The sequence below is a fragment of the Aedes albopictus genome, chromosome 2, assembly GCF_035046485.1.
Source record: "Aedes albopictus strain Foshan chromosome 2, AalbF5, whole genome shotgun sequence".
Classification (NCBI taxonomy): Eukaryota; Metazoa; Arthropoda; class Insecta; order Diptera; family Culicidae; genus Aedes; species Aedes albopictus.
This window is the reverse complement of record NC_085137.1, coordinates 507655254-507671769: the sequence shown is the minus strand read 5'-3', so window position 1 is coordinate 507671769 and position 16516 is coordinate 507655254. Positions and strand designations below refer to the sequence as shown.

Sequence of the window (16516 nt, the reverse complement as noted above, 5' to 3'; positions counted from 1 at the left end):
TTCCGTTACGACTCTGAATCCCGCCGAAAATGCTGTGAAACCTCCGGAAATGGCTCCAAAATCTCCCTTAAACCCTTGTTGCGTCTTCGCACAGACCAACACCAGAAAATTGTTCGTAGGTGGAAAGCATAGAGAATTCAGCGGACTGTATTACTGAGATACACGGGACTTTCGAATCCGGAAATGAAAAAGCACTGGTGATTCACTTAACAAAACAAATTAACTATATTATACGAAAAATAACAGAGTTTGTCTGAACGCCGCGCGGTCCACTTAGAGAATGAGATTGAGCCGATTCAGCCGCTTCGAAGATGCTGGGTTTGCGCGCGAGTTTTTCATCCTCCCTTTCGTTCTTCCGTTCGTTGCTGCGTTGCGTTCGATTGCGTCAAGTTGGCTGCGTCGATGCAGCGATGCAGTCCGCTGAACGCAAACTTTTCGCACATCGAGGTAGGCATTGGTTTACGATGTCAAAAAAGTTCAATTCAAATTTTGTTCGGGCGAAGATCGGACAACCCTCTTAGACCCCATGTAACGCACCTGAGACGCTTCGAAACTCACGAAAACTCCTCCGTAACGCTTCCGTAACGCCTCTGAATCCCAAACCTCAAAATCCTCTCTAACGCTTCCGTAACGCCTTTGAATCTCGCCGAAAATGCTCTGAAACTGCCTGAAATGCTTCTAAAATTCCCCTAAAACCCCCTCGGACCCCATGTATCACACCTGAGACCCTCCAAAACCCCCGAAAACGCCTCCGTAAGGCCTCTGAATCCCACCAAAATTGCTCTGAAACTTCCTGAAATACCTCCAAAATCCCTTTAAAATCCCCTTGGACCCTATGTAACGCATATGAACCCCTAAGAACGCTTGCCTAACGCCTTCGAATCCTAACGCCTCGAAAACCTCTGAAGCTCTCTGCAATACTTACGAAAATCCCCTCAGATCCCCGAAAACCCCCCTGAGATATTCTGGTACCCCACGGAAACCCCTTGGGACCCCCCGAAACTCCACTGTGATTTCCATTTGCTTATCCCTATAAACACCCCCTGGCCACCGTTGCAATAGTTACCGTCATTAATAAATATTCTTATGAACAATATTGGGTAAATTGAAACTGCATAAAAATACCATGCATAAATTGAGGTTTTAGCTAGGATTTTAATGTATTTGCGCTAAAATGTAGTGGAAATATTTCTTGAACATTTGTTTTACATATGTCATGACTTTCAAACTTTCAAAAATTATCGCACATTTTTGACTATTCCTATTTATTTTGAAGGTGTGCAAAATTTTAAAAACATGTATCCAGTATTCTTGGCATTTCTTTTTACAAGGATTAATACAGTATCTTTAGTAATAAAATTACTAAAATATCAAACGAAATTATTAATGAGGCTGCTGTGAACATTTGCAACTACTTTACGATACATTCCTTAGTGGAATCGAGTTCAATACTACGCTTCCGGGGGACAGAGATGGTCAAGTGACTCCGTAGCTTGGAGGAGAGAAGTGCCCATCTAGCGAATTGGAAGTCGTAGGTTCGATTCCTTCTGGAGCAAGTGGATTACTTTTTGCAATTCAAATCTCAATTTGATCATCAAAACACGTGCTTCTGTTGTGTGTACATGAATAACAAAGCATTTCCAATAACAATTACCTATTAATTCTGAATTCATCAATTTTTCTGGTTTTAAATCTAATGGGTTACATTTTCTTCTACTTTCAGGTATTATCGCGCCAACTCGGTGCGCCACTCGACGCAGACCTGCGAGGGTGCCTGCCTGCTCAATCACTACTGTGCCATAACGCGGCTGGATTACCGCGAGCTCCGCAGCTGTCTGGAAACGGCAGCCAAGGCAATGGCCTCCAAGAACGGCTCGGGCCTCATCGGTGGTGCGCACGGCGGAATCGGCCTAGTGCCACTGATGGCCACACTGGCACTGCTCGTCGGCGGTTGGAGCTATTTCGATTGGGGCAGCCATCGTTTCCGGAGTGTTGCTTTGTGTGGGCTGGGTGTGCTAGTGTGGAACATTGGGGTGATTCTGTTGGCAAATGTGTGTGCTGCGGCTGTGTTACTGTGCGCTCGTGTGTCATCCCTGTTGGGTTCGTCGCTTGCTGCTGTCGCGTCTCTTTCGCCGGTGCCAGTGAGATCAAAGTTAAAGTGAGTGTGCGTAGCTATCAATTTTTGATAATTTTAGCCTTGTTTTTTTTTGTAACTCGACCGCGCCAGAGTGTACTCTTACCGGAATGGAGGGAAACATGTGAAAGAAAATCCCATTTTTTACATATTCATTATATTTATTGATTTTTTTTTTTGGGATTGCCACATCCGCTCGGTGGTCTGCTAGTGCTATTGCTACTACTGGGTTTACTTTATCCCCAATAACAAATTACATCGCGTTCGACAGGATGACAGTACAGTAGTGCTATGAAAACAACATTGTTTTAGGCTGGTGTAAAACTTTGATCTGTTAGAAATGAAGTACATTTCATTAGGTAAATACAAATATGCTATTTTCTGATTACTCTCTACAGCTTGTTAACTTACCAAGCCCGTGCACAAGGGGGGGGGGGGGTGGATTGGGGGTTTGAGTGTTAAATCCTCCCCATTACCGATGCTAAATACACTTGGAGCTCTCCGCCTGTTGCCGAAATTGGGAAAACCCCTCCCTTGGCACCACTTCTGTGCACGGGCCTGTAACTTATTATATATCTACCTACTTAAAATCCAACTCTAAAGCTGTAGATGGTTGTTTTCGCAATACTGTGCAACATTATCTCATCAAACATTGACTCCCTGAGAGCCAATAGATACTGTTATTCATTTTGGAGACCATTTTCCTTTACATCTACATCTTATGGTAGCTTTTTTTTTAATATAAACTGAAGAAATTCAAAACTAACTGCAGTCTATGCTCCCCTTGGCATCTTATTAGACATTTTCTGGAGTATTCCACATCAGTCGAACTACTATAGAGTTCAGAACTTCAGATCTTCACTTGTGACATAAGACATGTCTGCTACAACTTCTAATAGCAGTTGCAATTGAACCAGTCTAATATTGGTATAGAAAAAAAAAATCCAACGCAAATGGTCCCCCTGGCCTTGCGTTGAATTTTGCCCCCATAAAAAGATTGAACGAAACAAAAGCCGCAAAGCCGGTGAACAATGGAAAGTGCTAGCAAATTTATGTCACCAAATTATTTTTTACTCCTACTCTCTGGTGTGGGTGAGAGGGGGCCAGCCCCAGAGGTATCCTCTTGGAAAACAAAAGCTCAGATGACAGAACAAAAAAAAAAAAACGAGCCCAGGATTACTGCGGCCTTGTTGCTATTAGCGATGGTTTTGCTCTCATTCTCACGCATGTGTGCGCTCGGACTCAATCTGGACATTGCGAGGGTGGGATGGTCGGTGGTGGAATGATTGCCTTGGGAATGGAAAATGCGCTCATGGCTGACTGATGACTGTTGGAGTATTTATGCACCCGAAGGAATCAGGTCATCACACATCATCATCATCATCAGCATCGCCGCTGTCGATGACCGTAGATTGCAGATTGAATACACCCACGTCATAAGAGAGCAGCGTGTGTAATTGGATTATCGTTCCAAACGAACTCTGACAGTAGTGCAGCGCAGTGGAAGGGTATCGAGTCGGATCAAGAGGACAAACGATATGGTTCGCTGTGCTGTTACCTATATGGCGAACTTTGATCTGTGAGCGCGATGGAATTGGGTCAATTTTCGAGCGACTTGAATTTCGGTGAATTCCTTTAGCCCCCGTTTCAAAGTCACGGTCGAGGAGTTCTGAATTCGCGTGGGTTCTACTCTCTTTTTTGGGAATGGAAAACCGTGTGCATTCGAGCGTTTCTGGGTTGGTTTGCCTTCTTGGAAGAGGTGTTTAACCCTTCTGCATGGGTAAATGTCAGCGATGGTAGAAACAGTTGCCGTTTATTGTCTACAGTTATTTCATTGCTCTTTGCTTGATGATATATTTGGTAGAAATCAATTTTAAATAGTGGAGCAACTGTTCACATTTCTTCACGTTTTAAAGCTGTTTGAAAATAAACAGTAAAAGTTTAATTTGCAATAATACGTAATCAGGATGTTCGTGCTTGAAGCGTCACACGATTCAGCATTAGGTTAGCTTAGCCAGAAAACATTTTAGGATGCTGATTCAGCTGATTTCTCCTCACAAATCATTTTATTGTTTATTTTTCACGACAAGCAACATTTTTTAGTTCAATATACTAGAAGAAGTATCGTAAACCATCTCCGTTTGTTACATGGAATTTCCGCTCACCATTTTGGTACATACGTGTTTTGCCTTTCTCGTACACTAAGTGTACTGGAAAGGCTATACGTTCACTCCAAAAATGACTTTTTGATAGAAGGCCCGGAGGGTCGAGTCACATATACCAATCAACTCAGCTTGACGAATTGAGGTGATGTCTGTTTGTGTGTATGTGTGTGTGTGTGTGTGTGTGTGTGTGTGTGTGTGTGTGTGTGTGTGTGTGTGTGTGTGTGTGTGTGTGTGTGTGTGTGTGTGTGTGTGTGTGTGTGTGTGTGTGTGTGTGTGTGTGTGTGTGTGTGTGTGTGTGTGTGTGTGTGTGTGTGTGTGTGTATGTGTGTACAAAAAAAAACTCACATCACTTTTTGGCAGTAAACCTCAACCGATTTTAATGACCAACGGTTCATTCGACGCGGAATCTGGTCCCATTGTTTCCTATTGAAAATGGTTGGGATCGGTCCAGCCGTTCCGGAGTTATGGCCATTTAGGTGTTCCGGATCGGTACCCCAGGAAGGGGCCAGATATGAAAACGATACAAACCCAATCATGCGACACATCAAACCGCGGCACTTTCAAAACCATGATGAACGGTGAACAGGAAAATAGTCTCCGACCATATCTGAACCGGTAGTGTTCCGGAACCGGTTCCGGGTGACCCGCCGGAAGTGGCTAAATATGAAAGTGAACCAAACCCATGCATGCGATACATCAAACAGCGGCTTTTTCGATAGCCTGACGAACAGTAGGCAGGAAATTGTTCTCGGACCATATCTGAACCGGTAGTGTTCCGGAACCGGTTCCGGGTGACCCGCCGAGAGTGGCCAAATATGAAAGTGAACCAAACCCATACATGCGACACATCAAACAGCGAATTTTTCGATAACCTGATAAACAGTAGGCAGGAAAACATTCTCAGACCATATCTGAACCGGTAGTATTCCGGAATCGGCTCTGGGTGTTCCGCCGGAAGTGGCTAAATATGAAAGTGAACCAAACCCATGCATGCGATACATCAAACAGCGGCTTTTTCGATAGCCTGATGAACAGTAGGCAGGAAATTATTCTCGGACCATATCTGAACCGGTAGTGATCCGGAACCGGTTCCGGGTGACCCGCCGAAAGTGGCCAAATATGAATGTGAATCAAACCCATACATGCGACACATCAAACAGCGGATTTTTCGATAACCTGATAAACAGTAGGCAGGAAAACATTCTCAGACCATATCTGAACCGGTAGTATTCCGGAATCGGCTCTGGGTGTTCCGCCGGAAGTGGCTAAATATGAAAGTGAACCAAACCCATACATGCGACACATCAAACAGCGAATTTTTCGATAACCTGATAAACAGTAGGCAGGAAAACATTCTCAGACCATATCTGAACCGGTAGTATTCCGGAATCGGCTCTGGGTGTTCCGCCGGAAGTGGCTAAATATGAAAGTGAACCAAACCCATGCATGCGATACATCAAACAGCGGCTTTTTCGATAGCCTGATGAACAGTAGGCAGGAAATTATTCTCGGACCATATCTGAACCGGTTCCGGGTGACCCGCCGAAAGTGGCCAAATATGAATGTGAATCAAACCCATACATGCGACACATCAAACAGCGGATTTTTCGATAACCTGATAAACAGTAGGCAGGAAAACATTCTCAGACCATATCTAAACCGGTAATGTGCCGGAACCGGTTCTGGGTGTTCCGCCGGAAGTGGCTAAACATGCAAGTGAACAAACCCATCCATGCGATACAACAAACAGTGGCCTTTTCAATAGTCTGATGAACAGTAGGCAGGGAAACATTCTCAGACCATATCGGAACCGGTAGTGTTACTGAACCGGTTCCAGATGTCACGCCGGAAGTAGCCACGAAAGGATGGGCAGGCCTGCTGTAAAGTCATCTGTGATTGTGAAAGACGTTATATCCTAGCTTGTAATTATCGTCTTGTAGTTGATCGGTCTTCAGTGATAGTGAAGGTGCTCAAGCAATCAACTGAAAATTCTGATATTTCTCTATTGCTCTGTCTATACATTTAACGTAACGTCGGAATATGTTCAATTAATAAGTTTCCCAATTTTATTAAAATTATTGCTTTTCTAAATAAGTTATTCTCAGGATTCAGGAACAATTCGCATTACGTCGACGGATAGATCATGCTTCTGAATGATGGCCCTAGCACAGAAACTAGCTAAACAAACAATAGTAGAAGATTTCAAAAACAGGGACCGAATTCTAAACCGCCCGATAGGTAAGAGATTGTCCACATCACGACGGTTTCAAACCGAACGGACTCAATAAATACCAAAACATCCGTGTGACATTTTTAAGTTGGGCAAAGCCATCTTGACTAGGAAACCTTGACCGATTGAACCCTTGAAAAGGCCCCATACAGATCGAAACGTCGAAAAAAATCATAAACTAGTGTTTTCGATTCCCCCAAAAGGCTGAAGCCAACATTCTGAAGCAAAATCATCCCAGTCGTATCCCAACCAAGGAAAGATCATGAGTACATGTTCGACGAGAAAACCACTATCACCACTAGGTGGATTAATCTGGTTTTTTTTTACACTTTTGTTCGATTAGATTGGTACTAATAGTAGTTTTTGGCAGGTGTGATTGCATGTCAGAAATTTATTATTTTATTTTACCTTCAACCGTCGTAACCTATACTTGAGCTTGACTGACTGCCCGTTGTTACTAGCGATGCCATATATACAGATTTTTGTACAAGTGATACAGAAAATCTTCTGGTTGTTACTACTCCAGTATCGCAACTATAGGCTAAACTCACAGATTGAAAAATTTAAGTGACTCCTAGAAACTAACTGCCATCCTTAGTATCAAGCCTTGATTAAGTCATTTCAAATCATATGTGCAGCGAATAAGAGCAGAGATGTTTCCTTGGACTTCTGCGCATCCAAATCCCGCGCTACCGTAACTCTTCTTGTTTTCCTTGAGCCGGGACGTTACCACAATAGTCAGAAATGAGCTGCATATGGAATACTTTGGCGGTGAAGATTGAAGGCGTTGGAACGTACGTTAGCAGAATGTATGGTCCTTCCGAGAAACTCGCGATTGCTGCTCAAGAGCCGGACAAGGATTGTTGGTGGTAGTAGCTCCTCTCTGGAGCCACCAATTGTTGATGTCAGCTCAATCTTTCAATTGGCAGCACGATTGGTGTACTGTTCTTCTTGCGGTGGGACTTGCCCAAATACTGACTGAATCCTGCCGCACTCTTGTCTACAGCTATCGCGACGATTGATCTACGATTATCAGAATGACGAAACCCACAGTCGTTTGACGGTACCGGCGAAAAGTTGATGGTCGACTAATTATGACTGAGTTTCGTCGTAAAGCCCTTTGAAGGCGACGTAAAAGCCATTCGTCACCGTTGTTTTTTCGGACGAAGATGACTTTATTGTTTTCTTCACGTAGCGGTGACGAGAAGGACGATTGTCAGCCCTGGTGCCAACCAGACGGAACGCGTTACTTTCGAACATCGATACTACTCACTCAGGGTAGGAGGTTCAAGAAGGAGAATCGAAGGAGAAAATCGATACGTCCAAATCGTGTGTGATAGCATTTTGGCCTTTCTAGTCGCATGTCAACGTTCTCACATTCGGAACCTGAGCTTGCCAGAGTGAGTCAAAATTTGATCGATCCAATGATTTTTGACTTACACAATTCTAAGTATCAATGAATTGAATGAATTGGGAACTTCGAGTTGCACTTCGTACTCTGAGATTGATCGGAGTCAGGAACATTTCTTGGATCGGATAGGTCCCGAATATCCTGCTTGGGCAGCTGATATTCGTTGCTGATTGGATGAGATCTGTGAACTTTGTGTATTTAGCTTACTGCTTAGCAAACGATAACGATGGGGATCGGAGCAGTCAATGGCTATGGCAAAGTTCTATCATGAAATACTTCTCGTGGGTAATCAACAATCGATGGATTGTATTGCACCTCATCGGGATAATGGCTTAAATTTTTCAAATGGAGGAGACCGTGTCTCTGAGGCCGACCTGGAGCATCCTCTACATTCCTTGGGTAAGCCCTGGCTAAGCTAGTTTTAGACGACAGTGAGTACGTTATCCATTCGCATCAGCTTCAATATCATGTACTCTTAGGGGCTATCCATTAAGTACGTCACGGTCTTAGGGGAGAGGGGGGTTGGTGAAAGTCTGACAAGCAATGTATTAATTATAGCAAAACCCCGTACGAGGAGGAGGGGGTCGAAAATTCCCAATTTTGCGTGTCGTACTTAATGGATGTTCCCTTACTGGCGTGTGAGCGACGTAAAATCCTTTAGTACTTACTTCAGAATCAACAAATATTCTCCAATCGGCGGTGTCTTGTTCAGCATCATGTTGATTCATTTTGAAGGATTCAATCATTCTATTTATCGATGTGAAAACTGTGTGCAACTACTTCTTGGGCTAGAATACGGTGAAATCGTGTGCCGGTTTGCAGCACCTGTTTGATGCAACGACAAGAGCTGCTCTTGGTCGGCGATACTTTGATAGCTAGTTTACAAAATAAAACGAAAGTCGTGAACTTCTGTCAACGACCAAAATTTTTGAAGCACAATTAAGCGCTGATTTCGAAACCGACCTTCAAAAAATTTTAAGTAGAACGGTTTTTGAGTTTTAGCTCAATATCGAGTTTCACAACTTTGGAAAATATGGAATTTACTAAAATTCAAATATCTTGCGTTTTGTTCAACCAATTTTAAATCTTTTTCCATAAATTAAAATTCAGCTTTTACCATTTACCAATACCATTTGATCATCTGAATGCAGGTTTTGCGTCAGATTGATGAAATTCAAGATATTGGCGAGTTTTAGGGACGATCTTCTTAAATTTTAGCCAAATTTCCAAAAATATATGAAGACATGTATTTTTTTCAATAAGAATAAAACAATCTTAAAATTCTTTCTCAACGTTTATTTAACATATCATATGTAGGCAAGTTACAGTAAAAAATTCAGCTCAATCGGAGCATTGATTACGAAGAATGACATGTGTGAAGTATGCGACGTTGCTTAAAAATAGAACAAAAATCGATTTCAAATCATCAACCTTGTATGAAAAGTCGAAAAAAATTCCGCTCCACTGTAATTTTTTTCCTTCGCGTTTTCGAACTCAGGGCATGATTCTACACCAAAAATGATCATCAGCTTACCGAGTTCAAAAATGCTGTAAACTATTGTAGTTGGTTCGACTGTGGCATGAGTTGGTCGTTTCCGCTGGGCGTTCATAAACCTGTCGAGTGGAAAAGTTGCCCCTGCACAGCACCCCAGGTAACAATTTGATGCTGTACAAACGTTTCTCCAACTATTTTAAATCAGCCTTCATTTGAACTAAAGCTGAGCACAAGTGGTATATTCCTTTATTCAGCTCTTAAACATCTAATTGTGGTGATTTTGTTCAACCTTTAGCTGATTTGAGGTTCATTGGCAGGCTGATTTAAGGCCTAATATGCGCTTAATCTTAAACAGTTAAATTTATTAAATGTGTTAAAATAAAATAAAAACACTTTCGTGAGCCTATTTTTAACATAACATTTAACATAACATCTATTACCAGAAGAGATGTTTAGGCATGCATAAATTAATGAGTCCGACAGTTTTCCCGGGAATTGAACTCGGACCTTCTGTTTTATAGTCACTTACCTTAGCACCTACACCACACACACATGTATATGTACATATCCTTGAAAACAAGAGCATTACTTGTTGTGTCTGAATAGTCAAGAATAATATTCTTGACTATAACTTATAGTTATACTAAGTTTATATTGAGGCTGAAGAAGCGATGTTGACTTCACGAAACATGCTTGGGGCCAGCTGTCAAAAATTATTTGATTTAAGGTTAAACAACAGATTATTAATTCTGCATGTTGGTGTATGTTTTAAAGCTGGTTACCCAGATGAATAATATTCTATTCAACTTGATATTCAGCCATCTATGTAATGCTGATTTGCGAGGTTGAATAAGCCATACTTCAGACCAATATTCAGCCGTCATTGTTTTCAGCCATGACACCATTAACCAGCTTTTGTTCAGCTAATACTCTCACTGTTCAGCATTCATTGTTACTTGGGACCTGCTTCGGCTATTGGAGGAAGTGGAGCAAACTCTCAAGCGTTATCTATACTGCCGTAATTCTGCAAAGTGACGTAAGTGACATTGATAGTTTAGGCCCATTTTTTGGTTATTATGCATAAAACTTTTGCTCATCCTCTAAGTTTCTTTCCATAGATGATAGATTACGACTAGGAATTCTTATACAGCAGGCATTCCACAGTGTTATTTTTACTCCAGATATTATATATAATATACCAAAAAATATCGAAATTTTGAATGGCGCTTACGTCACTTTGCAGAATTATGACAGTATAGATTTATTTTTCAGTGGCATGCCCTGATACTGTCGGATAGTTGAGCGACGATACTTTGATTCAACTTCGGGATTGAAACTAGGCAAACGGGATCATGATTGGTTTTTAACGGCGATACACATTTTTTTCGGCGGTATAAATCTCGATGAAAGAACCACGCAGTCGTGTCAAGCATACGGGAGGATGTTGCGATCGGCACAATCTTTCTTCTCGTGGCGCTACACGTTCAGGTACGAGCCCAGAGGTCGGAGACGTGTCGGACGATGCAAGTTGTGGTTTAAAGATCACGGCGACGTTTCGCAAGATCATCCAAGGATCTTCGGATGAACTTTGCAGGTCATCATCTGTAAGACCAAGTAAACCTCATAAACTTTTAATCTCTTATTAAGCGGATTGCCTTCGACTAGTGATCTTATTAGAGTCTCCACTGTAGCGACACTGTGTAACCTCACAGTGTAGCCAGGAAAGCAGACGCGGACAGTGGAAGTGCTTGACTATATGTCACGTGAAAGGATGTGATTTGGGAAGAAGTGCAGCATGTTTGTTGCAAGGGCGCAAGGCGAATGAGGGTCGTTTTGGCTTCCACTAACTGTTGAAGAAAAAGACTGACAGTGGTGGTAGCTTGGTTTGATTCTGGTTGAGTACGAGTTTTGGCACAACAATTCGTAACGAAACGCTAGCAATAGGTGACGATTGTAGACGATTGTAGAAGAACCATTGACAACAAGTTGATCGCTGTTGGCCGCTGCAAAATCCGTTCGAACCTCAAGGTCTTTTTGGGTACGTTTGGAGCTTGGCGTGCTGTCCAACACTGTGCTTGACATGTTAACCATTCGGGTCCGCTACGCCAAAGGTTGCCTCTGACGAATTCCAGGTACAGCGATGGGTGAAGTTTTGGATCTCTGAGACCCGATTACCGACGTATGTCTTCCAAAAGTTCGGAAGTGACCGGATTCACTGCAGCGTAATGGCAACGTCGGACCACAAAATCGAGGCGGAAATATCATCAACTAATTTTTGAATCACCAGATAGCTCGCGACTTTTTGAAGAACTTTACCGAAGACGACACTTTTCTATCTGCTCTGGATCCCGAGAGAGAGATAAATTGAAATCTTTACTTGACGACTAACGCCACCTAGCGTCGAAATCATCAACAAAATGTAAAATTACAATCACAAACTAATTGGTGTATCACTAGATTGTTCTTGACCTACTGAACAACTTTGCCGAAAACAGCATTGTTCCAAATAAAGTAGATCTTGTGATATCGCATGTGATAACTTATGATTGCTTCTACTGGCGAGTGTACATTGCAACCACTTCTACATAGCACCTCTAACGGCCAAATTGCCGACTAACTAGATGTTAGTTGGCATTGTGTGATAGATCTAATACTACAACTTTGCCAAAGAAAGTATGGCGCTATCTTGTAATACACCAGAGATATTCGCTCACACCCCCAATTAGGCGAAATCCCATAAGCTCTGGGATTCCTATAACACGGACTGCCGTGTAATAGGAATCCGTGTAGCAGGTGACCGTGTAGACGGAAGCCGTGTAGTAGGAGTCTAGACTGTAATTCTTTTGATCCGATCGTAAAGATGAACACACCTAAAACAGCAGTGCAAAGTTCCAAACGTGGAAGAGTAACTAGTTTTAGGGGATTCACGCACGATATGGATCCCAGCAGGCAAATACGAGTCTGACCTTGATCGTTTTCGCAGCGAGTGTAGATGCATGCACCGTAGGCAGATTCCAAGGCATCGAAGAAAGTGTGTAGTTGGCCAGTTGAGCATTCGTAATTTCACTGAATCATAAGACTGGAAGACACAACGTCTACAAAGTAACCCTCGTTGAGGATCTGTTCTTCACTTTTCCATAAAAGTTCATAGCATTGGGAGGCACACCATCGAAATAGATACGGAACTGGATGCAGAAGTTCCAGAAGTAGTTTCTGGGTGGAGTAGAGTAGAAGAACCAGCGTCTATGAAGTCATTCAACTGTAAACGTGCAACACTGGGGAAGAACGAATAGAAATGCCACGCACCGAGTGCTCAGTCAACTGGCTGCGACTTGTTCCACGACGGATCGGCTAGTACCAGTTCCTTCGGAATGTTCCACTCTGCAATATAAATATTCTGTGATGGAAGGTCTGCTCTGACTTTGTGACTATTAAGTTCCGATGGACAGTTGCGATTGGAATGATCGAAATTTAAGCAGTCGGTATACAGAGGTTTCTCGTTGACAGTCTGTTGACGTTCAGAAAGCGGAAGACGTTGAAACTTGAAATATCTGATCAATAAGCATGTGGTTGATTGGTAACTGAACATTGAACTAGCATTGGAAGAGAATGAAGTAGCAAAAGAAAAACAATTCACATTCAAAATTTTATGCAACTCGTAAGTTGACTACTCCATAGAGACAACTTTTAAAATTATTTTCAATTGTGGTCTTTTGCTGAAATTGTCCGCTGAATATTTATTTCTAAAAACTATTTACGCTAATTTTGTTTCATAAATCACTGCCATTTTCCACGTGTTTCAACATTCCATTCCATTTTTACATCCGAGTTCGTCGAATTGTACCGAAATAAATTCCACCATTTACCCTCCAAGCAACAAAAAAAAATCAAAATGAAATTCAACCAGAAACGCAATGAAATTAAACCGGCACGAAACAGTATGAACGAGAGAAAAAAAAATGAACATAAGCCATAGCCTAAAGTGCACAAAAAGTGGCACATAAATCTTTCCAATGGCTTTACCAAAGTGGCAACCCTTCGCTTCCTGCCTGCACCTCCCAATGGAAGCAAGGAAAAATCTCGGAGAAAATTGTACCACGTTTTCACTGCTGTTTGCAAACCACTCGTTCCTTAGCTGACCAACCAACCAACCAACCAGTAGTACCCAGAAGTAGTAGCACCAGCAGCACCACCAGTATCGATTCCTTCGGAAGGTAAGAAATTGTGAAGCAAACACTCACTCTGAGGTTCGGCGAGTTCTTGAGTTTATTTCGCGCGTTTTGGGGTTAAGTACGGTACGGAGCGAAAAAGCGGAGAATTTAATGTGATACAAGTGATTGATCGAGCGAGCCTAAGAATTAAATGACGTGAAACCGATGAGGGTGCGCGAGTGGGAAATTTATGCTCATCCACCTTTCCTCCGGTCGGGATGTTATGTGTAAATAGTCTTTCTAAGTCGCAAAATGGTGAACTGAAGCAGGTTGAATGGCGGGAAATGTATGGGACGGTGATTGCGGAAACAAATACATAGGTTCTTCTATTAGATTTGTTTTGCCTACTTCATAGCTAAAATGTTTCATATGCGATAGAGGAGAAAATATCTCAATTGTAAAATTTAGCCTGTATAATTAGCTAAAACAAAACATATGAGAACAGAACAAGTGTAAAAGAAAATTAACTTGGTTTTAACTGTTTTGTCGTGTTTTCGTCAAAAAATGTGCTGAACCATAAAAGCAGACGCAAAAAAATAGACAATGGAAGAACAGCTCGGTAGGACTTCACATAGATCGAACCACTCAAAACCTACCACTTTGTTGACGATTAAGAAGCGAGAACATATTTTCGAATCCCACTACATAGACTTTTATTGAAAATAAGAAACAAATACAAGGCTTAGGGCAAACTGTACACATCCGGAACACAGTCGTCAAACACCTCTAGGATGAAAAAAAAAATCGTTGCTACAAGAAAAAAAATCGGAAAATTACCGTGCATCTATACACGTGACAAGAGTATAAAGATTTACCGAAAAATAACCAAATTCAAACAAGAAGAATAAATGTTTTTAAATAAAATGAATAAAGTTGGATTTATTTGTCGCCTTAACTATCCGAAAATGTAAGAGGATGATGACAGTCCTTTTGAAAAGAGTCCAGAAGCCCGATTGGTATCCCAGATCTTATACGGAACCAGTATATTTCAGGTAAGTTACAATTCAACAAGGGCGTAGCCAGTTTTTCGATCAGAAGGGGGCAAGAACCCTTAGCAAATTTGTACCTCCTTTTTTTTTTGGTAAACGCAAAATGATGAAATTGAATTTATTAACATTATATTCTAGAAGCATTATTTAACCCTTAAGCAGCCATGTTGTTGTATTTTGTAAAATACGTTGAAAAAGCTCGCCCGATCTACACAAATCAACGTGGTGCTGGTAGCGGTGACCAATTTCCGAAAGATCAAGAATTTTTATTTACTCGTGTATTATTTTGCAATGATTTTTTTTGTTAAACAATCATAAAAAATATAGCTTAAATCTTGAAAATTACGGACGCCTTTTCTGGACTCACCTAGAATTTCCTGACTCCTGTATGCGTCCTTTTTGAATCATCTGCCAATACCATTCGCTGAAGGAATTCCTCCTGAAATTCTCAATGTATTTTAAAACAAAAATGATCAGGTAATCCTGGAGAAGTTCTTGGGAGCATTCATCCCTGAAAGATGATTAAAGGATTACTGAAATTTCCGACGGTACTCCTGAATGTTTTTTTTTTATAGAGAACCTGAGAGGAATTTCTGAAGAATTCCTGGATCAATCCCTTGAAGAATTCCTGGCTAAATCCCTGAAGAAATACCTGGATGAATCTCTGGCGCAATTCCTACAGTAATGCCTGAAAAAAAGCCCAGTGGAATCCCTGGAGGAATTCTCGGAGGAGTCCCTGGAAGAATTTCTGAAAGTATACCTGGATGAATCATGGGAGGAATACCTAGAGAAATTTCTAAAGATATTTCATGAGGAAATAATAGGTAAATTTCTGAAGGATTCCTAGGAGAAAATTCCGGAGAAATTCCTAGAGAAATTCTGGGAGGAATCCCTAGAAAAAATCAGAAGAAAGGAATTCCTAGAGAAAATCTTAGAGAAATTTCTGGAGGAATTCTTGGAGGAATTCTTGAAAAAACCCCTGAAAAAATTTCTGGGAGAATCTCTAGAGAGAATCCTGGAGGAACGCTTGGAGAAACTTCTGAACGAAATCCTGGCGTAATACCAGGAGAAATTCTTAGATGAATTCTCGGAGCAATCCCTGGAGAAACTTCTGGAGGAATTCTTGGTGAAATCTCCAAAGGAATTCTGGGAGGAATTGATGGAGATGGAGAAATTTCTAAAAAAAAACTTTAAGAAATTCCAGAAGGATTTCGTGGAAGAACCCTTTGAGGAATTGCTAGAGGATTTCCTGGTTGATTTTCTGGGAATATCTCAGGAGAAATTCGTAGAGAAATCCCTGGAAATCTCTGAAGGAATTCCTGTAAAATTCTTGAAAGTAATCTTGGAGAATTTCCTGGAAGAATATCTGAAGAAATCCCTAGAGGATTTCCTAGAGAAATACTTGGAGGAATTGCTGACATAATTTCTGAAGTCCAGGAGCAATTCTAAAGAAATTCCTGGTGGAATGCCTGGACGAATTCCTTGAGGTTTCTAGAAGAATCTCCAGAGGAATTATTGGGGATTTCTATTTCTGTTATTTTCGCCATTTCTGAAAAATCCTCAAAATTCTGGAGGAATTTCTAGCGGAATTCTGGAGGAATTCCCGGATAAGTCCTCGAAGGAATCCCTGAAGGAATCCCTGAGGGAATCCTTGAAGACATTTATGGAGAAATCCTTGAAAAAATCTCTGGAGGAACTCCTGGAGGAATACCTGGAGGAATCCATGAAATATTCCTGTAGAATTTCCTGGGAGAATTTCTGAAAAAATCCCTAGTTGATTATATGCAGGAATCCTTGGAGAAACTTCTGGAGGATTTCCTGAAAGAATCTTCGAAGGATTTCCTGGAGGAATCCCTGGGAAAATCCTTGAAAATTTCATGA

At 41.5% G+C, this 16516-nt stretch overlaps 1 protein-coding gene across 1 annotated transcript in view; it reads left to right on the top strand.

Annotated features, from left to right (window-relative positions):
* Positions 1 to 12544, top strand: part of LOC109621718 (acid sphingomyelinase-like phosphodiesterase 3b) — a 340436-nt gene extending 327892 nt beyond the window's left edge. Inside the window, exon 10 of the mRNA XM_029870311.2 lies at positions 1724 to 12544. Within this exon, the coding sequence (XP_029726171.1) occupies positions 1724 to 2162 (439 nt within the window). The 3' untranslated portion in view covers positions 2163 to 12544. The remainder of the gene's footprint in view (positions 1 to 1723) is intronic.
* The last annotated feature ends 3972 nt before the right edge of the window (positions 12545 to 16516 follow it).